Source organism: Triturus cristatus, chromosome 3_1 (genome assembly GCF_964204655.1).
Source record: "Triturus cristatus chromosome 3_1, aTriCri1.1, whole genome shotgun sequence".
In the NCBI taxonomy this organism is placed as follows: Eukaryota; Metazoa; Chordata; class Amphibia; order Caudata; family Salamandridae; genus Triturus; species Triturus cristatus.
Window position 1 is genome coordinate 216,866,383 of NC_140583.1, and position 26,696 is coordinate 216,893,078.

At 46.7% G+C, this 26,696-nt stretch overlaps 1 protein-coding gene across 4 annotated transcripts in view; it reads right to left on the minus strand.

The window, feature by feature from the left end:
• The window catches only part of TMEM266 (transmembrane protein 266), a 628,375-nt gene that overhangs the window by 155,321 nt on the left and 446,358 nt on the right, over nucleotides 1–26,696 (minus strand). For all 4 annotated transcript variants that reach the window (XM_085643695.1, XM_085643694.1, XM_085643696.1 and 1 more), the window contains one exon: nucleotides 23,827–24,010. In XM_085643695.1, the coding sequence (XP_085499821.1) occupies nucleotides 23,827–24,010 (184 nt within the window). The remainder of the gene's footprint in view (nucleotides 1–23,826; nucleotides 24,011–26,696) is intronic.

Genomic DNA, 26,696 nt, shown 5'->3' on the forward strand with positions numbered 1-26,696 from the left:
AGACAGTTTCAGTTAATGCTGGTCAGCTGGGCAATTGCAGGGAGGCCTCTGGAAGCTTGTTGTGTCCTTGTAGCTCGAATAGGTCACTCAAATGACTCTTAGAGTAACTTCTTGGAAGCCTGGGGAGTAAGGCAAGCAGGCCCAGGCTTCCTAAGTAAGACAGCAGGACAGTTCTTCTTCTGAATTTTCTACAGGTCCAGGAGTGGTCTGATTAGAGTCTCTGAAGGTGCTATTCCCCCCCCCCCCGACAAAGCCTGTGGGTGGGGGATGCCCCCTTTTTCCACCCTTCCCCCTTTCATAGGCTTGGCTCCAAACTGTCTAGGGTAACAAAGAATAGATAGGCATAGCTTTGAGCTGTATTTATCAGTGACAGAGCAAGTAGCCTTTGATACCCAGGAAGGCTGAGTACAATTCCCCCAAGACATCCTGCTCAGGAGGTAAATATCCTGCCCCACACCCAAGGCTCATTTACCCCCATGTCTGGAAGGAATAAGCAAACCACAACAGGAGAGCCATTCACAGATGTATGGCCTTGGACACTGGCAAAAAGGCACATTTTGTTTAGGAAAAAAAGACAACTTTCCAAAAGTAGCATTTTCAGAATAGTAACTTAAATCTGACTTTATCATTGAAGTATATTTTAAATTACAATTCATTTGATTCAGAGAAGCATTTCTCTATCTGTTCCCAAACTGAAGTTATGATGAACAAATTACTATCAATAATGCCTTATTTGGCAGATTCCTTACCTTTGAATATCCACAGGCATCAGACTGGACCCAGAAGATTTTCTAGCAGTACCCCTGTATGCCAGTAGGTGGTGTCGTTCGGTTCTGCATCTGCAGCGTTGTTGTGTGCACCGGAAGTGAAGTGCGCGGTACTTATAGAGGCTCCACCTTGGCATGCTTACATCAGTTACTTTCGTTACTTTCCACGCCAGGGTTGCGGAGCCACGATGAGTACTGACCACTGGTGTGGAAAAGACTAAGGCCCTGAAATGGGGTGTCCAACATACCTGAACCCGTTCACAGAGTGGGGATGATGGGAGGGTCGGTAAGTAATCTGCGGCTAGATTGAGTCTCTTCCTGATAAGGCATTACCAAAGGTAAGTAACTTGTTCACCTGATAGAAACTTCTTGACGCAGATTCCTTACCTTTAACTGGATACCCAAGCAATAACTCCTGACAAGTGGGAATCTGAATCCAATTAAACCAAAAAGTCCTACAGCACTGAACGTGCAAAGTGCCCATCACGACAGACCTGACTGTCCAGGCAGTAATGTTCTGTGAATGTGTGCAGTAAAGATAGAATTACCTTGCTCATTTTGGATCCAAGCGGTGGAGTTTCTCCTCTTCTTTGGAGGAATAAGGAGGAGCAAAGAAGGTAGGCAGGATGATGCTCTGGCTTACATGGAGATGAGTGACAAACTATAGCTGGAAAGACGCACATGTCTAGAGAACCAGTTTGTCAAGATAAAGGGTGATACAAGGAGGGTGCACAGAGAGCACTTGGAGTTCGCTGACCCTCTGGCCGATGTTATGACCACTAACAAGGCAGTTTTGATGCTCAGTAGCCTAAAAGGACAAATATTTAGAGGCTCAAATTGGGTGCAAATGAGAAAGGTAAGGACCTGGTTCAGGTTCCACTGAGGCATAATAAAGGGCATAGGTGGAAACATATGTTATAGTCCTTTAAGAAACCTAGCCACAACCAGTGACTTAAACAGAGACGGTTTGTCGTGCGACCGCAAAAACGCATAGATGGCCGACAGGTAACCCTTGACTGTGTCCAAAATAAAGCCCTACTGGGTCAAAGACAGAGCAAACAAAATAACTCATGGTAGAGGTACAGACAAGAGGTCAACATTGTGAGAGGCACACCATGATACAAACGTTTCCCAATGGCAGGCGTTTACTTGCTTGTTGGAGGGACGCCTGGCTGCCAGAATATCATCACAGACTTCGGGAGGAAGGTCAAAGACTGTCAACTGTCACCACTCAATCTCCATGTATGGAGGTGGGGGGTGTGCAGATTCGGGAGTAGGACCCTGCCTTTTTGCTGCAACAGAAGATCTTCCTGAAGAGGCAGCCTGACCAGGAGACCTATTGTCATGCTCAACAGCTCGGGATACCAGACTCTCCTGGCCCAATCCAGAGCCACAAGAATGACTTGGGCCTAGAGCGTTCATATCTTCTTGAGATTTCTGGGCATGAGTGGTATGGGCAGAAAGGCATGCAGGAGGCTTGAGCTCCACTTGAGATGAAAAGTGTCTCTGAGCGAGAGCCGCCTTGGAAACTTCAGTGCGCAGACCTGGTGATACTGTGTTCTCAGTGGTTGCGCACAGATCTAACCAAGGCACTCCCCACTGCTGAACGAGACTTTGGAGCACCTCTGGGTCGAGGTACCAATTTTGTATTCTGAAGACAGGAGGGATATAGGTTGGTATGAGGATCTTTCAACCAGGATGTTGTAATTGCGTTTACGCTGGAAACGTTCGACATTGACCTCAACTATGACACAATCATGCGCCTGCCCCCTTCAAGCCAGGTTAATACATTTATAAATGTAAAATAAATGTGCCAAGTCAACGGAGACTTCGAGTGAGAAGGGAAAAGAAAGTACGAGTGCAAGGAGTCAGGGAGATAAACTCAACGAAAAGAGAAGGAAATAGAGAGGGAAACGAGTCTGTGACATAAGGTAAACAAGCATTTCAAGGCAAATAGGTCTCGCCCTTGGGGCCTATTTGCTTTGCAAATGGGTCTGCTGCTAACAAAGTTAAAAATAAAGCTTCTTTCAGCGAGGTTTCTGTGCTTGCTCATAGAAAGAACATGAAGCTATTGACAAGCGCGGAATTACAGAAACTTTGGGCTACTCCACACCGTCTGACCGGCATATCGTCCTGTGCTGACCGAGGGACTCACCTCCTTGCCCAGCTACCGCTGTCACAGCCAATCTGTACCAGCCGCAGGACGCATTGAGGACTACGGCCCCCAAGCTCCTCAGCGGCGGAAGCCCGCCCGCGTCAGTATCGCGCCCGGAGGCGCTTCAAATTGTGGACTTTCCCGGCAGAGCGGGTGTAACTTGCAGAAACTTTGGGCTACTCCACACCGTCTGACCAGCATATCGTCCTGTGCTGACCGAGGGACTCACCTCCTTGCCCAGCTACCGCTGTCACAGACAATCTGCACCAGCCGCAGGACGCATTGAGGACTACGGCCCCCAAGCTCCTCAGCGGCGGAAGCCCGCCTGCATCAGTATCGCGCCCGGAGGCGCTTCAAATTGCGGACTTCCCCGGCAGAGCGGGTGTAACTTGCAGAAACTTTGGGCTACTCCACACCGTCTGACCGGCATATCGTCCTGTGCTGACCGAGGGACTCACCTCCTTGCCCAGCTACCGCTGTCACAGCCAATCTGCACCAGCCGCAGGACGCATTGAGGACTACGGCCCCCAAGCTCCTCAGCGGCGGAAGCCCGCCCGCGTCAGTATTGCGCCCAGAGGCGCTTCAAATTGCGGACTTCCCCCGCAACGCGGGACGCGCGCGGGTCGGCGCCGGGCTAAGCCTGGGCAAAGGGCGGGCCGTCTGTGGCCGTCCGGGGCTGGTAGAGGCTGGGCTGGGCCCCCCCTCTAAATGTGGCACTAGCTCGTCTGCCACACATCAGGTACTGCTGTTGATGTATGTCGATAAGTGCTTAATGTTGTGGACTTGGACTGTGGTTGCGTTTATTGGACATTATCTGGACCTTGTTTGCGGTAGCCGCCCTATCCTTTTTCGTTTGTCTGTAGTTGGGACCCCCTCTTGCCATTTGCCTATTTCTCTTTCCTATTCCATAGTATCCCTCGTAACTTGTTGCCCTACTACCTGTCAGGGGGTTGGTTTGAATTCACTAAAGGCCTGTACTAGCGATGTCAACTCGCTCTGGTAAAAGTTTGAGGGGGAGTGAGGGGGGTATGGCTGGCACTATGGAGCAGTTCATTACCCGTGTGGCCAATGTTATCGATAAAGAAATCACCATGGCCGAGCGGCGGCTATCTCGAAGCCCATTTGGTGATAGACGATCTTCGATGGGCCCGATTGCCTTGATACCCTCCCCGGAGCGATCATTGGACCCGCTCCTCCCTGTCCCCTCCTCCTTGGATCACCCTCGTGTGGCGGCCTTGAGAGCCAATATAGAAGGGCTGGAAAATTTGACGGCTACGGCACTTAATGCCCAAAACCATGTGGCCTCTGTCCCGGCAGCAACCAAGTCAGCCATCTCTATTCCGTACCCGGCTGACCCTATTATCCACCCAATGCCGCCCTCCCCGGCGGCTTTTGTGGTGCAGGCAGAAACCCATCCAGCCCCCCCAAAGAGGAGAAGATCTGCCATTTTACGGAAAAGTAGATTGTCCAAAAACTGTAGAAACCTGAGGAGGGTGGGTGTCAAGAGGGGCAATTTCAATAATGTAGTAGGGGGGGACCCTAGCCTATTGCAGGAAGAAAGAGAAGAGGGCACTACCGAGGGGCTTGTGACCTCTGTTTCCAATAATCAGACTGCTGATAGTGTAGCGACCTTTTCCTTAGACTCTCACCTAATTACAAAAATGGAGGTAATAATGAAATCTCTACTCCTTCCAGTATTAGATAAAATTAGAGGGCTATCCGAGCGAGTGGATAAAATGGAGCAAACAACTTTAGATAATTTTTTCTCATTAAAATCATTCATAAAATTGCAGCTAAGATCGAGGGACGATGGTCTAGGGGGTGGACTCGTTAGTAGGGTAACGTCTACTGTTCAGCACAGTTCAGCCTCCACAGTTGATAATCTTCCGGTTGCATTGGAAGCGTCTAATCGGAACCTGTACTCTACTGTGCTGGCGGTAGGTACTATAAGTAACCCTGCTCACCCCTTTCCTAAGCCTGTAGAGAAACTTAAGTCCCCCAAGACTACCTCCAATATCTTAATCAAAAAGAAGGCATGCCCCCCTGCCCCGGTCTCTACAGATGAGGAAATCCCTACCACTTTAGCCATCCCTCCAGTAGCTCATAGTGTACTTGAGATCCCAACTTCTAATTCAGCTGAAACTGCAAAGGCCCATGTGTTGCAGTCAGATGAGGGCATTTTTCGTGGGAGGGAACATAACATAAATCTCCCCCCTGAGTGTCAGCCCTATGTAGTTGTGTTGACTGGGGTACCTGTGCTTAGCCCAGGCAAGCGTGAGCCTTATATTGAATTATTTAACAAGACTTTATTTTGGCTCAAAGAGAACAGACCTTTGCCCGAGTTCTGGGAGGGCCGGATCATTCACGTACGTAGAGTTGGATGGATTGGTACCAGGAAAAAATCTATAAGTGGGGACTGTATCTTAGTGAACTTTGAAGATCCAAGGATCGTTAGCTATATACGTAGAGGATCTATGAATGATCATAGCTTAATAGATAGCAGGGGTTCAATTGGCATTTGTGACCTTAGTTATTTTAACCCCCAAATTCCCCCCGCAAGGCAACCCGGAATCGATATGTGGGAGGGTTGGGACAGTAGAACTCGCGGTTGTATCTCTAAATTTAGTCTATTCAACAATATCGCGAGTCAGCCGCAGGGTAGATTTTGGCATGGTTGTTGACAGGTAATTTGTCCTGTACGGAAGTTGCATATTGAAGTTTCCGGGGAGTTACAAACTGCCAACTTACCCCCTGGTGAGCAGCAGGTGAGCTCTTCCATTACCACCCTTTCCTCTTTATTGACTCCTAGGGGATGCTTACAGGTGCCGCCCCAGCTTAGTAGGGACCTGCCGGTTGAAGGCTTTCAAACTCCTCATGCTGTGGCAACATCCGTCGTTGAAATGGACATTGCCATTGATAATACCCCTTCTAAAAGGAATTTAACATTGGGGCAGGGAGGGGTTCTCAGTACGCCTCTGAGGGTAGCTAGCTGGAATATAGCCGGTCTAGCTCGGAATATAAGTATCCCTGATTGGAATACATTTATCGAATCCTTTGGGATTTGTTTGTTCCAGGAAACTTGGTGCCTGGAACCACAGCATAAGCTGGGTTATACCACCTACTTCGTACCAGCTGTTCGTCCGAACGGAGGTAAGGAGCGTCCCTCCGGAGGTTTGTTAATTTGGGTAGACATCTCCCTGCGATATTCCATTAAATGTATAGCCACTAACTCACCGGACCTCCAGAGACTATCATTGAGAGGCCCGTGTGGAGGAGGAGTGCTCGAAATATTTAATATATATGTTAGAGGCACTAGGGGTGGTCTTTCCACTCTCTCCCCAACCGGCATTGACGAAGAACTCAAGAGTTGTGGTCCAGACTCCCTCGTCTTATTAGCTGGGGATTTTAACTGCACATTTGAACCGCTTGCTGCGGACGATGTGCTGGGCACCAGCGACGACGATGTAAGGAGAGGCATCCCGCCGTTGTCAATTGCTCCAATCAGGAGATGGACCCAAAATGCAATTGATCTTAATGTTCTCTGCTTGGAGCATGGTCTTAGAGCAACCAACGGCAGATCCAAATCAGATTTAATGGGGGCACATACGTTCAATAGAATAGGTCATTCCTCTAGGATTGACTATATTATGTTGAACTTTCGTTTGTGGTCTTTCCTGGTAGATATGGAGGTCCGGCCATCCATTGACAGTGACCATAACCCTTTATCTCTGTCTTTGTCTCCTCTTTGGAAGGGTAGCTCCCCTCCCCCAATTCCACATGTGTGGAAATCAACACATGAAGTGTGTCCCTCCAATTGTGGTAGGCGCCTGAAATGGAAGAACATTATTGGTAATGAGGGTAAGATGCTGGAGGTACAATCTATTATGGCCAATATTATAACTCGCATCGATTCTCCATCTTTCAGTGCGCAGGAGGTTTCCGCAGTTTTTGCACAAACTACGAAGGCTTTGGGTGAGCTATTCGTTACCCTCAATGCGGGAAAAGGGGTCAACAAGAGAGGCGGTAGGAAGGCCTCTGCTGGGTGGTTCTCATCTGCATGCCGAGTGGCTAAATGGGATCTACTAAAGGCAGTAAAATCTAAGAATAGAGTCCTGGTCTGTGCCGCAAGGGGAAATTATAGGAATGGCCCTAACAAAGGCAAAAGCAGAATGGGATGACCAGTTCTGGTGCGACTTGAAGGCCGCTAGCTTCAGGAAGGATGCAAAGGGTTTTTGGGACCTATTAAGAACTAGGGAGAAACCTGTGGACACAATGATTACTTGTAATGTACCTGAGTGTGCGTGGGTTGCCCAGTTCTCCCAACTTTATTCAATGGTCCCGGATGTGGGGGAAAGTTTGATAGCACGACACCCTTATGCATCTTCCCAGCCCAAGGACGAGCTTCTGTTTACATCTAAGGAAGTGGTGGGGGCGATTAACAGCCTTGTGCCCAATAAAGCAGCAGGTCCGGACGGCATACCAGGAGATTTGTTACGCATTAACCCGGAAGAATGGGGAAAACTTATCTCCGCCCTACTGAACTCCAGTCTTGAAGGGGCAACTTTCCCGACCTCATGGAAGGGGGCTGAGGTCGTTCCAATCTTTAAGAAAGGTTGTCGGAATGACCCAGCCAATTACCGCCCAATAAGCCTCTTAGACACCTCACAAAAGGTGGCTGGTAAAGTTGTCTTGGCCAGGATATTGCAGTGGGTAGAGGAAAAGGGCATTCTTTCAGATTTTCAGGCTGGTTTTAGATCAGGCACGGGGACTATAGAGCAATCCTTTCGACTCATGATGTTACACTGGAAAGTGGTTGTACTGGGCAAAGGCAGTCTGTACCTTGCTTTTATAGACTTGCGGACTGCCTTTGACCTAGTTCCCCGTAGCCAATTATGGAGTGTGCTTGACGAACAGGGTATTCCACCCTACTTGCTAAGCATATTGATAAAACTCCATACTGATAATTTTGCACAGATTAGGTGGGGTAACCAGGGGCAAAAAACAGCACGTATACCTGTAAATAGAGGGGTGCGCCAGGGATGTGTCCTTGCCCCCACTCTATTCTCGTTGTATGTCAATGGAGTGGTGGAGCACCTGCTACAACATCCTGCAGATGCACCATCCCTGGCTGGCAGAAGAATACCTACCCTTCTATTTGCAGATGATACCCTCCTAATATCTAAAACCCCGGCAGGTCTGCAGAGCCTATTAGCTAATTTTAAGTCTTTTTGTGATGCAAGAGGGTTAGTTATCAACACAGCGAAGACGAAGTATTTGGTCCTTAACCCTCCAAGAAAATTGGCCAAACCGCCGACTCTAGATTCCATTGCCCTTGAGAGGGTCTCAGAGTTCGACTACCTTGGCATTCGTCTCTGTGATTCCATGAGCTGGAAATGCTACCATCAAAAGATGTTGCTGACCCATAAGAGGGTGGTGGGTGCCCTTCTTAAGGAACACCGTGCTTCATCCCTTAAACCCATTGCTCCTGTTTTAGATATCTACAGGGCAAGGGGTGTTAGCGCTGCCCTTTATGGGGCTGAACTTTGGGGGGTTCATAGGGCGGACCACCTATCCCGTTCGAAAGCAATTTTCACAAAGATCTAATGGGTCTTCCCCATAGCACCCCAACCCTCCCACTGTTATTAGATATGGGTACTCGGCCAATTAGCGACCAGGCTAAGCTCCGCCCTCTTCTCCTATGGGCAAGAATTTGGAGATCACCAGAATTATCCAGCTATGCGGACGGCCTAACCGATGTGCTGGGGTCACCAGGCTGGTCCAAGATTCACTGGTTGAGGGAAGTCAAGCGTCTTCTCGTCAGCCTTGGTCTCGGGGAGGCCTGGAATAATAGATCTGCACCTCTTAAGTCTGAGCTAAAAAAGATATATTGGAGCTGGGTAGCCGATACCAGAAGTAGCAATGCCAACTTGTGTAGGTCCATTATGGATTTTCTTTTGACTAAGGAAGTGCACTTCTGTGAACCATACCTGGATGTCATCTCAAACCGCAAGGATAGGGCTCTATATTTCCAATTTAGAATAGGCTTGCTTCCTGTTGGTGAATTGACTTCAAGGTGGAAGGCACCGTCCCAGACAACTTCTTCTTGCCCATTTTGTGTAAAGAGTTCTGAGTCTGTTCCCCACTTTCTGTTCGAATGCCCGGCCTATGCAGCTCCTCTGAGTAGATGGTTAAAGCCACTATGCAGAGAACTTGGAACTAGACACTATTTGGAGGCCCTACGAATATTGAAAAACGATCCACGGCCCCTCTTTGCTTGTGGCTTAGCTAAATTCCTAGGGTGGGCATGGCGTATCAGATCAACTAGGCTTTCGTATCTTGTTTAATCCGTTTTTTAACAAATTATATAATGCTTTTTAGTTAATTTATTGGTACCAGTAGCAGCATGAAATGTTCGTCTATCTCTTTATGTACTGGTTCCTTCTTACTATTTTATTGTGTATTATTGTATGTTTGCTTTTTAAGATATATTTATATCGAAATAAAGCCTTTTTGACTGACTGACTGGTATGAGGATAGACTAGATGGGTTTCGGTCAGCTTTGAAAATTGGTATCACTAGGGCCTCTTCAGTAGTAGTCTTTAATTTTTCACCATTATTCATGCAGTCTGTGCTGTGTAAATTTAGACAAAGGTTTTTGGATTAATTCCTTCCCCCTAAACGACTTGCTGCATGAACAAGGGAGAAAAAATTTAAACCTACTACCGAAATAAGTGTTATCATGCACTGAATTTACCATGATGCATTGGGGCAAATTGAGTGTAGGGGTGTGAGGCGGTGTGCTCCCACCCTCCTTCCGTTTGAAAAGGCTCCCTTGAGCTACTGAGCTGACGAGCTTGTGTTGATGCACCTGCGCACAGTGAGTGGCACAGAGACATGAGAAGACATTCAGCAGCATTTTCCAGCACCCCCAAAACGACTTTCTGCTCTCTACTTATGAAGAGATGAATTGAGAAACCTGTGTCTAGAGTTACACAGCACAGGCTGCACGAACAAGGGTGAAAAATTAAAAACTACTACTGAAGCAAGTGTTATCATGTACTGCATTTACCATAATGCTTTGGGGCACATTGAATGCTGTGATGTGAGCTGGTGTGCTCCCAGCCTCCTTTTGTTCAAACTGAATTTGCGTGGTTCATACTCAATACTCCAATTTTTGCCCTAGTACAAAACATATCTCAATATGTGTCTTGATAGTGAGACTTAGGGATAAGAATTGAAGGCTGCTGTATTTAATTAAGCAGTGGCAAATATTATATAATGACACAGTAGCAACCACCAATGCAACCTTATATCACAATCAAAATTCAGAGACACCCAAAGTTAATTTGCACCTGGAGCGTAAATGCACTGCGATAACGAGTCTTGAGACTTACATATTGGACGTAATGGGTTTTCCTTTTAGTGTGCACAAAGCAATGTGGTTTTAAATGTAACCCTCAAGGAACTTTTCATAAATTATGAAGCAATTCCCCAAGAAAACCACAGAGTTTTACAAGAAGATGAAAACTGCAAATGCTCCTAATGAGGAAATCACAAAGGAGTAATTAGTCTAGCAAAATGTGTTAATGGGTCTAGGGGAAAACAAAAACACTTAGTGAATGGCAATACCCGGAAGTTCTAATTCAGAAGGTAGTCAAGAGGATTTACAGGAATGCTAAATCCACCATTTTACTCTTCGGGGACTAATGCATTTTCTTAATAATTTCTTCCATTGATATGCCAACCCAGGTGACCAATCTTATCTGTGCTTTTGAAACCCACTGATAATTATTTTTCAGTGTTTCACGTGGCACTACTATCGGGCAGCACTCGAAGTCTGATTCAGGGAAGGGTGACGTACTAATCCTCTGATAGGTGGAGGAAGTTGCAAGTCTTTGTTCAGGGGATTCTCCTGTGATGGGCATTTGCACTCCCATAGGGATGGTAGGGAAGAGATAATTCTGCTGGAGGATTGTCCTCCTGTAATTATTATGCACACAAAGGGCTCCACATTTACCCCACAAATCGGTGGATTTGCAAGTACTGCCCAACTCTAAATCCACCTCCATGTTTTTGAGGTAATGCTATACATTGCACAGAATATTCAAAAGATGGTGTTTAAAGGTACATGGCTAGTCATTGTGTTTATTCATACCTGTTGCAGTGGGCTCGGACCAATAGCTAAAAGAGTTCGGGACCCTGATAGAAAATTGTCCTCAGCATTGGACATTGCCTGTGTGTGCTGTGCAAAGAAATTGCATCATGGTCTCTCGAGGCAGGCAGGCGCTGGCGGCTCTTTTAAAATTGTGGGCGGTCACCATGGGCGTTCATTCACCAAAATGCCTGGGGTAGCAGAAGGGACATCACACACCATTTGGCCTTTATTTTGATTCACAGACATGCCTAAACATAGACACATTCACGGACAAACACACTCACCTGCAGGCACACATAAAACATACGTTTAAAGCATTTTTTATGGACCTTAGCTATCAGATATGGTCATATTCCCACTCATTGTACTCCATTTTTTATTACACTAATATATTATTCACTATTTGTGTAATAACATTTTTTGATAGAAAACCAGGAAAATAACACTCCAAACGACGTCCCTAAGAAAGAGGAGCTCCTGTGTTCCAAGCACTGATTTTGCCACCTCTGAGGCCAGGGGTCGCAAAGGTAGTGCCAGTGGTACCAAGGGACAAGTCAGGGGTCGCAGCTGTGAACCCTGGCGACTCCTAAATGACGTACATGCAGCTACGACCCCTTGCGACCTCTAAATGACGTCCATGGCGGTCATTCAACTAGAAATGACTGCCATGGTGTTAGCGAGGTGAGAGATGTGTCTGTCTGTCTGTCTGTATGCAAAGACCTTACTGCAGAGGACCATGGCTGCCAGGGGGAGGTATTTTGGTAAATTATATTAGGAGATATTATGCATATCGCAGCGAAGACCTGGAACTCTCTCCCCAGCCATCTCCGCTTAACACAGGACCACCTCTCCTTCAGAAGGCAGCTCAAGACCTGGCTGTACGAGCAATAACCCCCTCCCCCCCAGCGCCTTGAGACCCTTACGGGTGAGTAGCGCGCTTTATAAATGCCAATGATTGATTGATTGATATTACGACTACGATGTTCTTGTACTACAATTGTCAAACAAGATACATAGAACCCTGAGCTCATATTAAGAATACTTTTAAACAGGTTTGTTTGCCCAATTGAGTCAAAAGTAGCAAATAAAAACTAAAACCTGGGTCTAGAAACACGGAGGCCGATTCAGAAGAGCATGTATGAGTTCGGGGAGTAGAACTACAGGGGTACTCTTGTTGGAACTGTTATTTGAATTTATGAATCGTTCCAAAATGTCCAAATCTGTATTAATGAAGTGCACCAACGGCACTGTCATTACTGTAAATACTAAATACTACATAATATTTCCGGAATATTCTCGTTTTATTTCCATTTTAGATGGTTTAGGGCCGAATCACAAAGCCAAATTACAGTACGTACAAGAGTAGTACAGGGGCACTCTTCTACCTGCTGCATAATGCCTTCGTCATTTAGCGTCATACTTTTTTCATACATGGAGAAAGCGGGAAACGGAAACATAATATTTATAGATAAAATGTGCTGGGCCTGCAAAGTAATATCTGTCCACCCTGCTGGGGTTATTTGCTGTCTGGCTTTAGCTTTTCTTCGTCAATGCAGATTGCGTGACCAAGGGCAGTGTCAATGAGCACATCATCGATGAGGACAGTGTTGATGAAGGGAGCTTCAACGAGGCATTCGTTGGCGGTTTGCAAGAAATCCGTTTTGACTGAGGGAGAGCTGCTAATGTGGAGGAGCATCATCGAAGATGCGGAAGATGTGAGCCGTAGGACTGTCATTGATGAAGGAGTTGTTGACAGAATCAGCATCTTCTTAGAAGTAGAAGTCTGCAGGGATGGTCCCATCTTAGACGAGAGAAGAGACCATCACTTGCAAAGAAGCCACCATCTCAAAGGGCACAGTTGAGACTGCTGACGTCTTGATTCTTCGTGTGAACTTGGAACGTAAAATCAGAGTGATGAAGACGCCCAATATGCAATTGAAACATTTGGCACAATAAACCTTGGTTGCATTACCTGAATGTTCTCTAAGCCGGAATATCCAGAACATTGATGAGCAGACTCCAACGTTCACAAAACTCCTCTAAATCTGGTTTGGGGCTCAACATAAAGAACACAGGTCTCAGAAGCTAGACGACTCTTCTATAACTTGTTTGATTGGCTTTTCAACATGTTATGTTATGTTATGTTATGGGGGATTTGTAGAGCGCACGGCTACTCAAAAAAAGAGTCCCGGCGCTAAAGTAGTACCTCGAGAAGGGAGAGATCCTGCAAGCTTCCATTTATACACAGCGAAATTATTGATGAACATCCAGGTCTTAAGATGGCGTCTAAAACTAAGAAGTTCAGGTTCACTTCTGAGGGAGGGAGGTAGAGAATTCCATAATCTGCTTACGGTCACCTGGAAGGAGCGTCCTCCCTTCCTTACTAGAAGAACTTTTGCACCACTAATAGATGTTGGGTCGAAGATCTTAGCGTCCTACCCGGACAGTAGGGGGTGATTCTCTTTCTGAGATACAGTGCCCCGCTATCATGCAAGGCCTTGAAAGCTAGTACCAACGCCTTGAAGTTAATTCTGTTTTTCACTTGTAGCCAGTGTAAGGTTTTTAGGTGACTTGTCAGATGGGTCCTAGGCCCGACCATCAAGATAGCCCTAGCCGCCGCATTTTGCACCAACTGGAGGCGGTTTATTAAGTATTTCGGAATGCCCAAGTACAGGACATTAGCATAGTCCAGCCTTGAGGTTATCAGGGCTTGAACTACCGTCTGCCTGTGAGGCAAAGGTAGAAGTGAGAGAACATTTCTCAACATTTTTAGGAGCCGAAAACAAATGCCAGTCACCGATTTAACCTGCGATTTCATAGAGAGATCAGAATCTAGTAGGACTTCAAGATTTTTCACAGTGGTGACAGGGCTAGGGGGGTAGGTTGGTCCTGAGGCCACCAATTCCTCCATTCATCACCCGGTGTATGTCCAAAAAAGATAATTTCGGTTTTAGCCGAATTACACGAAAGTTGATTCCGGCGAAACCAGTCAAAGATGTTGGACAAACACTGGTTAATTTCGCCTTCGTTAAAAGGTTCCTCCTTTCCGTATGTGAACAGGAGTTGTGAATCGTCTGCATAGGTTATAATCTTAGTGCCAAATTTTTCGGCGAGTGAAGTCGGGGAGCCATATAGACATTAAAAAGGGTCGGGCTCAATACTGAGCCCTGAGGCACTCCAACATTCAGTAAGGGAATATCTGCTGAAAACGGTGGAGACCAGACAGATTGTTGACGATCGTTCAGGAAGGAGGCAAACCAGCTGAGAACCGTGCTCCCAAGACCACATACCCTAAGTCTCTGAAGGAGACGGTCGTGGGGCACAGTATCAAAAGCAGCCGAGAGATCGAGCAGTATTAACACTGCTTTTCCTCCTCTATCAAGGGTGCCTTTAATGCTTTCTGTAATTTCCAGTAGGGCTGTTTCGGTGCTATAGTTAGCTCTAAAATCCGATTGACTGGGATGAAGGGCATTAGAAGCTTCTATATAGTTGGTGAGGACTGAGTTCACATATTTTTCTAGTGCCTTAGCAAAAAAAGGAAGCAGTGTTATGGGCCTATAGTTGCTACCAACGGATGGGTCAGCAGAAGGTTTCTTCAGAAGAGGGATGATTTTACCCTGTTTCCACCTTACTGGAACGTTACCAGTGACTAAAGAGAGATTCATGACTTGATTGGCAGCGGGATTTAGAACCTCGGCGACAGAAGTGGTACATGGTAAATAATATATTTTTTTAATTCTGCACACTATATGGAATCTGTCGGAGGTGGCAGATCATTCTACTCCTGAAGGTCTAGTTGGGAGTACTTAGGAAATATGTTGCTTCTGATGTTTTTGGTCAAGGCATTTTTTAAACACAGTGTTAGAAATGGGGGTCTCTAGTTGAGAATGGTTTGCACCTTTATCCAAATAGGCACCCTTGCTTCTAGTCAGGCTAAGGGGGCTGCACTCCTAAAATAACCCATGCTCACCCCCTTGGTAGCTTGGCACGAACAGACAGGTTTATCTCCGAGGCAGTGTGTAAAGCATTTGTGAACACATACAGTAACACAGTGAAAACACTACAAATGGACACCACACCAGTTTAGAAAAATAAGTATTCTTTATCTGAACAATACCAAACAGCAAAAATCCACAATACAGTATTAAAAATAGGCTCTTCAATAGTAGAAATAGTTCAGTTCAATGCAAGTTGTAAATGTGACACTTTTGCAACAAAGTACCTTAGATGCGTCACACAAAACAAAGAAAAGGGTTAAGGGGAGGCGATGCGTCAGCTCCTTGCTTCTGGGAAGGCAGCACACTTGTTCCTTACTGTAGCGCAGGGGAGGCGAAGCATCTGTTCCTTACCGGAGAGGAGGGGTTGTATCAGTTTCTTACTGCATTCCGGTTACGATGCGACAAGATGGCGCCTTGATGTGATGCGATGATCTGGTGCGATGCGAAAAAATGGCGGCTTGATGCGATGCAACGATCCAGTCCGATGCGTGAACTTTTGCGGCCGCATGGCAGGCGCTGCGATGATGTTCTCGGTGATGCGTAATCCTCCTCCAGGTTCTTCTCCTTGGCAAAGGTTCCTCTTCATTTCCCAGAAGTGATCTAAAGTTCTGGGGTCTGGGTCCCACTTTTTATACACACCAATCCTTTGTCTCTGAAGGCAGAGGGTATCTGTACCCAGCCAAAACCAGTTCTGTCCTCTCTGGTGCAGCTTCCTGGCAGGAGGTGGAGACAGCATTGTTGAAAGCAGACCTGACCCAGGCAGATGAAAGGAAATCTCCCAGCCCTGACTCATCAGACTGCTAAAGCCGCAGCCTCTCCCAGCTTCTGTCACTCACAAGCCAGACATGCCATACACAAACCTAGCAGAGGCACACTGGATAGTTAGGCAAGAAAATACCTACTTTCTAAAAGTGGTATTTTCAAACACAGAATGTTAAAATCACCCACACTAAAAGATGCACTTTAACATTCTGAGTTCAGGCATACTAAACTTTATTTTCCTATCTTGTTCCCTAGGTCAGTTATGTTTATAAGATGTTATAATCAAACTGTCCATTCTGGCCTATGGGAACAAATAGCCTTGCAATAGTGAAAAACAAAATTGGCAGTATTTCACATCAGGGTATGTCCTACCTTTCACATACAATGTACCCTGCCCACAGAGGTACCTTGGGCCTACCTTATGGGTGACTAACATGCAGAAAAGGGAATCTTTAGAGACTGGCAACTGTGTGCACCTGCCAAGTCGACATGGCAGTCCCAGACTGCACACAGGCTCTGCAATGGCAGGCCTGAGCCACATTTGACAAGCTGCTTCTGTGGGTGGCACAATCAGTGCTGCAAGCCCACCAGCAGCATTTGATTTACAGGCCCTGGGCACACATGGTGCACTGTACTAGGGACTGACAAGTAAATCAAATAACCAATCATGGAATCACTAATCCATACAACAATTTACAATTGGCAGCACTTGCACTTTGGCACTAAACAGCAGTGGCAAAGTGCTCAAAGCATCTAGACCAGGAAAAACAGATGAGGCAACAGTCAAAAATGGAAGGGAAACTCACGCCAATGGTGCCAAGTCTAACACACTGTATTAAAAAAGTCTCATATCTAGCCAGACAGAAGCAACAATTTCCAGCACCCGCGGCTTGACTTCTTTCTGAAATTGGTAGCATGCAGTGTGCACAGTTCGGCCCCCTGTGGAATAAAAACGTATACATGATTCTGTGTGACTGAGCAGGAGTAATGCCACCATTCTTTTTTCTTTACAATTTAAAAAATAAATGTGTCCGTATGCCCTCACGGCCATCCAATCAGGGTGAGGGAGGAGGACTTTCACCAATAGACTTCTTTTGTTGTAAAGAATTAGGAAGTACACTGCTCCCATACTCCTGGTATTGATGCCTGAGAAAATAAAGAATGCAATATAAAAACTGATCCTGTCACAATTTATTGGTAATTGGCAATATATAAATAAATTGCCTGCTCAGACCAAACCCATAGGAAAACCTGAATACATTTGGTGGTGCCAGGATCAAGACATTCAGGAGATTTGCTTTCTGTGTGAGTGATCCTACAATGCGCCTTCACATTTACCATAAGACTTCAGGAATGGGGGTTGCATCAATTAGTAGTCATGAAGACGCTGGTAAGGTAAAAGTACTTGGTATGAATGCACAACAAAACAAGAAGTATACGTGTTTAAATGACCACCTGGCAACATTTTGAAGAACAAGTTACTTACCTTTGGTAATGCTCTTTCTGGTACAGCTACTATCTAGCTGCAGATTCCTCATCTTTTAACATTCCCCAGACACCAGACTGGACCCTGAAACTTTTCAGCAATCCCTCTACGTGTCGAAAGGTGGCACCTTGCGGCTCTGCACAGACGCCGTTCTGCTCCAGAAATGATGTGCGGAGCTTATATAGGTGGGACTTCTGTGTGCTGACATGAGTTGCTTTCGAGATTGTCTATACCCCAGATGCAGAGACCCAAAGGCAGACAGTGTGCTTATTCCTAGACATCGGATCCTATTAATGGTTAGAGTCCAAACACAGAACAAGGGAGGATGGGAGTGTCGGGGAGCAATCTGTGGCTCAAGTCTCTACTAAAAACGGCATTACCAAAGGTAAGTAATTTGTTCTTCTCATAGAGACTTCTAGCTGCTGCGTCCTCACCTTTTGAATAGATAGCAAAGCAATATCTATTCGAAGGTGGATCTGTGAATGGACTCAAACCAGAAGGTCCAGCAGGACCACTCAGGCAAAATGTCCTTCCAACAAACCTAACTTTCCAGGCAATAATGCTCCCGAGGCTGCTTTTTGGCCAATATGTAGCAGATTTTAATGGAGAGCACGATCCAACAGGAGAGGGTTCTCTTTTGTACTTTTTTGCCTTTTTTCACTCAAGAAAACCACACAAGGAGCTGATCGTACACCTGGTGTTCTTAGGTATGATCATGTAGTAGTCCTGTACTCGCTTGGGGTCCTCCTCCTAAGAGGGGTGAGGCAGAGCATAGAATGCCGACAGGGTGCTGGTTTGGCCAACGTGGAACGGTGCCATAACTTTCAGCAGGAAGGATGCCCACGTCCACAAAAACAGTTTGTCTGGGAAAAAGGTGGTGTAAGGCTGAGTGACACAAAGAGCTGAAAGCTCACTCACCCATCATGTTGAAGTGATGACAATAAGAAACAAGGTGTTGATGGTAAGTAGCTGTAAGGGACAACACTGAAGCAGATCAAATGGAGTGAAAATCAGTTAAGTCAGGATCAAATTAAGGTCCCTTTGATCTGTTTCTCTTTAGCGTCTTTTTTATTATTGGCACTAAAAAAGAGATCAATATCCATCTGAAATTATATTCCAACAAAATGAAATGTTTTTATTGTGTAAATGATCATGAATTTGTATCTGTATTTTTTAAAGTAATGATCTTTTCCATGTGTGTCGTAATGTAGTGAATTGTTTTTTATACGTAGTATACTTTTTATGCCTACATTGTGTTGGCTAAATAAAGTTTGCTGACTGACAAAAAATTAAGGTGCCATTGGGGCTTGACAAAAGGAGATGAGGGAAACATGTTGTAGCCCTTTTATAAAATGCATCACAACTGATGATTTAAACAAAGAGGGCTGATCTACCAACCATAAAAAGGGTGAGAGGGTTGAAAGATAACCCTTAACAATCCTAAAAGCAAGTCCTTGCCACGCAAAACATGGAACAAATAATAAAACATCAGACACTTTAGCCTGGAGGGGGTCAATCTAGTGAGTGCTGCACCAAACCACAAATTTGTCCCACCAACAGATGCATACAGTTTTCAGCCAGGAATGCCAGGCTGCTAAAATTACACTAACCACCTCTGGAGAAAGGTCGAAGGTGTTTAGCTGTCACCACTCAATCTCCATGCATTAAGGTGGAAGTTGCAAAGGCCCGGGTGCAGAACCATGCCCTATTGCTGCAACAACATATGCTTAAACCCAGGAATTCTTAATATTATACTGTCTTTGTCCAATCTGGGGCTACTAGGGTGACTTGGGACCGGCCTGTCCTGATCTTCTTGAGAACTCTGGGCAAGAGTGATAATGGTGGAAAGGCATACAGGACTCCCACACCCCCGTCAAGGCAGGATGTGTCTCCAAGCAAGAGACACCTTGGAAACTCCAATGCGGAGAAGGGCGGACATTGCACATTCTTGGCGGTGGCTAACACATTATACCAGGATTCTCCCCATTCAAGGTAGAGACCTTGTGCCACCTCCGGGTGTAGTTGCCAATCGTAATTCACTAGGCATCAATGGCTGAGCTCGTCCGCCCTGGCATTCAAAGATCCTGCCAGGTAGTTCATCACAAGGAAAATACCTTGGTGGTCCAATCATTTCCAGAGGTACAAAGCCTCCTGACACAGGGTTCGTGACCCCATCCCACGTGTGTCTTGCAGTATCACATGGCGGTGGTGTTGTCCATGAGGATATGCACCAGCCTCCTCTTGATGGACAGCAGGAAGGCTTTCAATGCCAAGCAAATGCCCCCCTTCTCTAGAAGGTTTATATGAAGCCAGGACTCTGACGGAGACCAGAGGTCTCAGATAGCCACCTCCCCCAGATGGCCGCCCCAAGCGATCCATTAGTCACCACTGTGAACTCTCTGAATGGGGAAAAAAGAGGGGTCTGCTGCTGACCCAATTGTGGTCCAAGGATTACCACTGTGGATATTTAGCAGTCTTCTTTGTGGTTGGAGAGGTCCCCTTGATGTTTAACCCACTGGGACTTTAGATCCTACTACAGAGCTTTCATATGCCACCTGGCGTGGCCAACCTGCAGGAGGCCATCAGTCCCAGCAGCCTTACAGTCAACCTCACTGAAATCCAGGACTGAGGTTGAAAGATCGGTATCATAGCCTGAATGTCCTGGACTATCTTTCCCAGGGAAAAGGCACGAAACCAAACAGTGTCCAGATTGGCTCCAAAGAAGGGAAGTGTCTGAGAAGGAGTCACACAGCGAAGCCACGCAGCGAAGCCACATACATCACCCCATCCCAAGACCTCTGTGACAAGCTTGGAACCAATTTCCACCTTAAGATCAAAAACCTCTACGACAACTTCATCGACCATCCACCAGGTGCCACAGTCGGCCCCCTGCCCCCCAGAAACACCAGCCAGCCCACCATCTCCAACTGGACACCGATCACGGCTGAAGACACCACCTCGACCATGAAAATCATCCACTCGGGGGCCGCCACCGACCCCTGCCCCCTCACATCTACCACAGAACCGCAGTTGCCATCGCACCCGAACTACAACGCTCCATCAACACCACCTTCAAAACGGGCACCTTCCCAGACAACTGGAAGCGCGCAGAGGTCAGACCTCTGCTCAAAAAGCCCACAGCTGACGCCACCGACCTCAAGAACTATCGGTCCATCTCGCTCCTCCCCTTCGCAGCCAAAGTTGCAGAGAAAACAGTTAACAGGAAACTGACATGATTCATTGAAGAGAACGCCGTCCTCGACCCGTCCCAATCCAGATTCCAAAGCAACCACAGCACAGAGACTGGCCTACTCGCCGCCACAGATGACATCTGCACCCTCCTGGACCAAGGCCACTCTGCAGCCCACATCCTACTCGACCTATAAGAGGCCTTCGACACCGAATCCCACCGCACACTAGTCGTTCGACTACACGATGCAGGCATACAAGAAACAGCCATGTACTGGATCCGACCATTCCTCACCAGAAGAAGCCAAAGGATCAGACTCCCACCCTTCCTCTCCGACCCCACGAAAATCACCTGCGGAATCCCACAGGGTTCATCCCTGAGCCCCACCCTCTTCAACATCTACATGGCCCCTCTCGCAGCCATTGTCCGACAACACGGCCTCAACATCGTATCCTACGCCGACGACACCCTGATCATCCTCTCCCCCACCAAAGACCCCACCACTGCCAAACTCAACTTCCAGAAAGGAATGCAAGACGTCGCAGTCTGAATGACCAACAGCTGCCTGAAGCTCAACGCTGAGAAGACAAAAGTCCTAGTCCTCGGTACCACCCCTTCTGCATGGGACAGCACCTGGTGGCCGACCACCCTCGGAAGCCCACCTACCCCCTCAGCCCACGCCAAGAACCTAAGCCTCGTACTCGACTCATCACTCACCATGAACCGACAGGTCAATTGCCGTCACCTCCAGCTGCTTCAACACCCTCTGAATCCTCCGTAAGACCTTCAAGTGGATCCCCCCCCCGAGTCAAGGAAGACAGTCACCCACGCAGTCATCACCAGCAGACTGGACTATTGAAACGCACTCTACGCCGGTATCAACAAGTCTATACTCCGCAAACTTTAGACAATACAGAACACCGCCGCCAGACTCGTCCTCTGCATCCCCCGACACGACACATCAGTCAACACCTACGAAGTCTCCACTGGCTCCCCGTGGAGAAAAGAGTCACTTTCAAAATCCTCACTCACACCGACAAATGCCTACACAACAACGGACGCAAATACCTCAACAACAGATTCACCTTTCACGTACCCAAAAGAAACTTCTACTCTTCCAAACTCGCACTGGCCGAAACCCCGCGCATCCACAGAGCAGGCAGAAGATCCTTCTCTCACATTGCAGCCAATACCTGGAACGAGCTACTGGCAGACATTAGATGCGCCCCCTCCCTCAACACCTTCAGGAAGACCCTCAAGACCTGGCTCTTCGGCTGAACAGATCTGGGGACCACCCCTCCTCAGCGTCTTAAGACCCTCACGGGTGAGTAGCGTGCTTACAATTCCCTGATTGATTGATTGATTGATAGGTGTGACTTTGGCACGTTGATAGTGAAATCCAAAGAAGACAGGATGTGCGCTATAGTATGGAGGTGAGTGATGACTGTCTGGGGTGAGCCTGCCTTTCACAGCCAGGTGTCAAGGTGAGGGAAGACTGGTACCCCAGACCTCCGAAGATGAGCTGCCACCACCGCCATCACTTTTGTGAATACCCAAGGGGAACTGTTGAGCCCAAAAGGTAACAGAGAGAACTGGAAATGCTCCTGTCCCACAAAAAACTGCAGGTAGCATCGGGGCTGGCAGGATGGGAATATGAAAATAAGAATCCTGTAGGTCCAACAACACCATCCAGTCTCCAGGGCAGAGGCCAGACAGAACCTGGGCCAATGTAAGCATTTTGATTTCTCCTTTCATAAGAATGCGTTGAGCGGGCGTAGGTCTGAAATAGGCAGAAGGCCTCCATCCTTCTGCAGGAAATAACAATGACGCCTTACTTCTGCCACTGACACACCCTTGACTGCCTCTTTGGCCAAAATGGCTTGTAATTCCTACAATGGAGAAATAGATCTCCATCAGTCGTTATGGGGGGGTGGCGGAGAAGAAATGAATGGTAGAGCATACTACCTACGATCTGCAGGTGCAGCACCCACCTGTGCAAGGTGATCGGCCCCAACCTGGGAAAGAATCGCCAGATTTTCCCTCCCACCAGTTGGCTGTGCTCTGTTAAGGGCACACTAAAGATGTTTAGCAGGTGAGTCTGTGTGTGGGAGCCAGGGATGGACTGGTCTGCATGTTGACCGTGAGTGTGAAAGTGCTGAGTCCTCCGAAGACAGGCCTCATCCAAAACTGCAAAAGGAGCATTGGAACTGGTGCGGTTGGCGAGGAGGGGTGGAGAGGCCCAGAGAGCAAGCGGTAGCACTATGCACCTTAAATCACTCGAGAGCAGTATGAGCCTTGCCCCCAAACAGGCACGGCCCTTGCACAGTGAACAATTTTGAGGTACAACGTCTCTGAGAGACACGAAGGGAGCTCCAGGTCTGCGTCTGGTGGTGCAGAAAGAAAGGATCTGACGACCGCTTGTGGTAGTGGCGCCTATATAGGCTCCACACGTCTTTTTTTGGCAAGAACAACATCATTGGGGAGCTGCAAGGTGCCCCCTTCCGGCACATACAGGTACTGCTGAAAAATGACTGTATCCAGAGTGACTTGGGGAATATTCAAAAGGGAAGGAATTTGCGGCTAGAAGTCTCTAACAAAAATAAAATATACCAAGAGACTTCACAAACACTCAGCTAGTGAAGGGTTAAAGAAGTCCGAATTTTGCTAATGGAAAATAAGGATCAGAAAAATACAAGAGTAATTGTTAAAATTGTAAACGAGGCCTTATCTGTCCAAGACAAATGTGCTGTGTGGTATGTCTCACTAAGATAGTAGATAGCAGCATCTTCTAAGAAAACGTAATACATGCCTTAAAACTGAAACCGAAAAAAACAATATCTGAATAGTGCAGCTAGTTTTTGGTTAAAAAGTAGATTTATGAAGTAGCATTAGAAGCGAAATGATTGGTAAAGGCAAAATCAGAGAAAAGAGTAAAAATACCAGAAGCAGCGGAACTTCGGCAACTAAGAGAAGCACGCCCTGTAATTAATGGGGGATGGCCGCATTTTCTTTCATTAATGCTGTGCTAAGAGTGCCTGCGTTTAGTATGCAAGTTGCATAACCACGTAATTTGTCTAAGTGCATCCCTCCCTCTGGCCAAGTACTGCAACGTAATTCACTGAAAGGTGCACCGATATGCCAAGGACTGGGCCATGTTATACAAACCCTCAAATAAAAATATTGTTAAATAAATAATTACTTGGGTCGAAATATTTATTTTTATTTTTTTCAATTCGCGTCACACGGTTACGTGAAAAAAAGGCTGATGTAAATATGTAAATCAGCCCGAGAAGGCATCTCTGACCGTACTCACCGCGGAATGGCCGTGACTCGACAATATTCTCGGTGGCCTCGTCGTCAGAGTCCCCGGTCGCCACCACATTGAAGCGGGCGCTCTGCTTGTTCAGCGCGTGCGGCACCTGCAGGGCAGCCTCGCGCTCGGCGCTCAGGTCCAGGTCTTGCTGCGCGAGGTGGGCCCGCAGCTGCCTAATCTCAAACTAAGGAAAAAAACAACAATATCATCAACGCCAAGAGCACTCCTAGAATCTTCAAGCCAAAGAAATGGACCATTGCATGAGTTTATACATTGAACGGTCTCCGAATACTTATTGCTTTCAGGTACTGTATTTTATGCAAACAGTGGCCTAGCACAAGTCATCTGATTCCTTTATGCAGCACAAAATATGATCATAAAGTGACCTTCCATGTCATTATGAGCCAGTGCGGAAAGGTGCGGCAAACCTCCATCTTTTCCTCCTGCACTTTCTGCTGCATGTAAACGTATCTGCATAGTTGTTCCTATGTTAGTTTACGTGCAGAACACATTCCTCAGATCTTTCCAATTGAAACTGAACATTGCTAATCAGATTCAACTCTCTAAAACCATTTAAAATGGACGTTCCTAGTTACTCTCCATGGAAGCAGGGATAACAGTATAGTATTTAAAAATGGAGACAAGTTCAACTCTTTAAGATCATTGTAACATAGAGGCAGGTTCAACTCAGGGACTTTTCAACATGGTGGCAGGCTCAAATCCTTGAGACCCTGTTAATATGGCATTAGGTATAGCTGGGTAACAGAGATTCAACACAGTCTCAACATAGAGAGAGCAGGGAGATATTTCAAAGGCGGAGGAAGGTTCACCTCTTTCAGACCTTGTCAACATGGAAGAAGGTCAACGTGTAGACCTTTGGGAAATACCTACTACTTTTAACGCGTCCTGTAAGCAAATATTTGAATAAATACATTCTGAATGCAAACATTTGAATACAGAAGCGCATTCCTTATTCTCTCAGCAGAATCCGGATTTCAAATCCTGTTGGGAAGACAAAATAGAACAAATGAAAGTGCACGGAAAAGAAATAAATTAACTACGAATCTTGTCTGTTATTATGCTGGAAAGATGGAAATAAAGCAATATCAATACCTGTTCTTTAAAGTCTCTTACACTGGCTTTGCCATTCCCTAAATCCCCTGGAGGTCCAGTGAAACACTAACTGGACACAAAGCAAGCCCCCGAGATGCAGGAGAGACTCAGGCACCTAGGTGCACAACCCAGGACACACAGCAGTGTCATCCCATCACCACGCACGTGTGTGCCACCCCGCGTCACAGAGGTGACCAAAAAAACTGCGAGCTGACGACCGGCAGGAAAGACCAGCTTCCTTCTGATGATAACAGAATCCTCTTGTGTTTTAATAACATCACTATGGGCTGAACAGCTAACACATGTAGGATGTAAAAGGAATAAGACAAATACATGTCTCTGGTCTCTGTCCCTATGTCCCTCCGAATGGATTTACACACGTGTGGACCTGTTGTAGCCTGATCCTATCCTTATAGTGAAATGCAGACAGACTCACCCAGAGCCCCCATAGGGACTAAACATGAGAGCCCACAGCAAGCGTGCCTGGTGCTCGCAAGATAAGACCAATCTCACACCAAACCCACGTTTGCGGAGCACGGTTCGGCCTTTTCTTCTGTCTGTTACTGATCTTTAGTGGACATCTCTTCCACAGTCCTACTTCAGTACTGTAGGGATGAGCCTCAAAGAAGGAACACATAAAACCCTTTGACAAGTTATTTGACACATCCTCACGGGGGTTTCCTTTCATGAGAGATCTATTCTGCTTCACAGAGCACGACTGTCAGGTATTTTGGGCGAGGGATACTAACTCGAATACGTTTTTTTTCCCGATGCCTTTAACACGTGACATGGTGGCTGTGGACACCTAGGACTTACATAATAGCATACCCGAGTCCAATGAAAGTCTCTCTATCCAGGTCACTTCCCGTTCCATGCTCTCGTCAGGATGAAATGTTATCATCTCATACAACTTATACAGATGCTCACAGTCTTCACACACCTCTTGTTATCCACCCAACATGCACACCCTGTACGCAGCTGAACCTCATGTATGGCAGGTTCTGGTTTGGGGGAGGGGGGAGTAACTGCCGCGAGACTTCATGAGTACGACAACCGAGGATACGAAGTAGAATCCTTCTCCATTCTTAATTTTAGGTACATCCAACCTCTGTCTTACTCTCAAACTTTTGGAAAGTGTGGAGAGCGCAGGTTCAACGAAGCCTGAATAGAGCCATGATGTGAAGCATCTCCTGGCAGCAGATATCGACTTTTAGATTTTGGTTGCAAGCCAAGAGGGCAGGTGGGTAGATGGGCTTGAATGCTATACACTGTTCCAACCACAATGGACAATATTTAGTGAAGATGTCCTGCACTGGAATCAGACAGTGTTAAGTAGTTCTGGGGACCACACGCTCCTGGCCTAATCTGGAGCCACTAGGATGACTTTGGCAGTCGTTTTTGATCAGTCATGCTTGGTCTTTTCCAGCCAGAATGCATCTCCTAACGAGTGTTCTTACAGTACCTTTAACGCGCAAAACTTTCAACATCGCACATTCTCGATGGTGGCAAAAAGATTTAGCTAGGCTTGTCCACACTATTTGAAAATGCTGCATGCCACCCCAGAATGTAGAGTTCATTAATATCTGTCAGATGCCACCTGCTCAATTTGTCTGCTATGGCACTCATGGACCATTCCAAGTGGTTCACAATTAGGGAATTGCCATAGTGCTCCGATCAACTCCAGAGGCGTAGCCAGGGCCGTACTGGGAACACAAACTAGCCCTGGCATTTCAGCTGGACCGGCCCCGGGTGTGGTA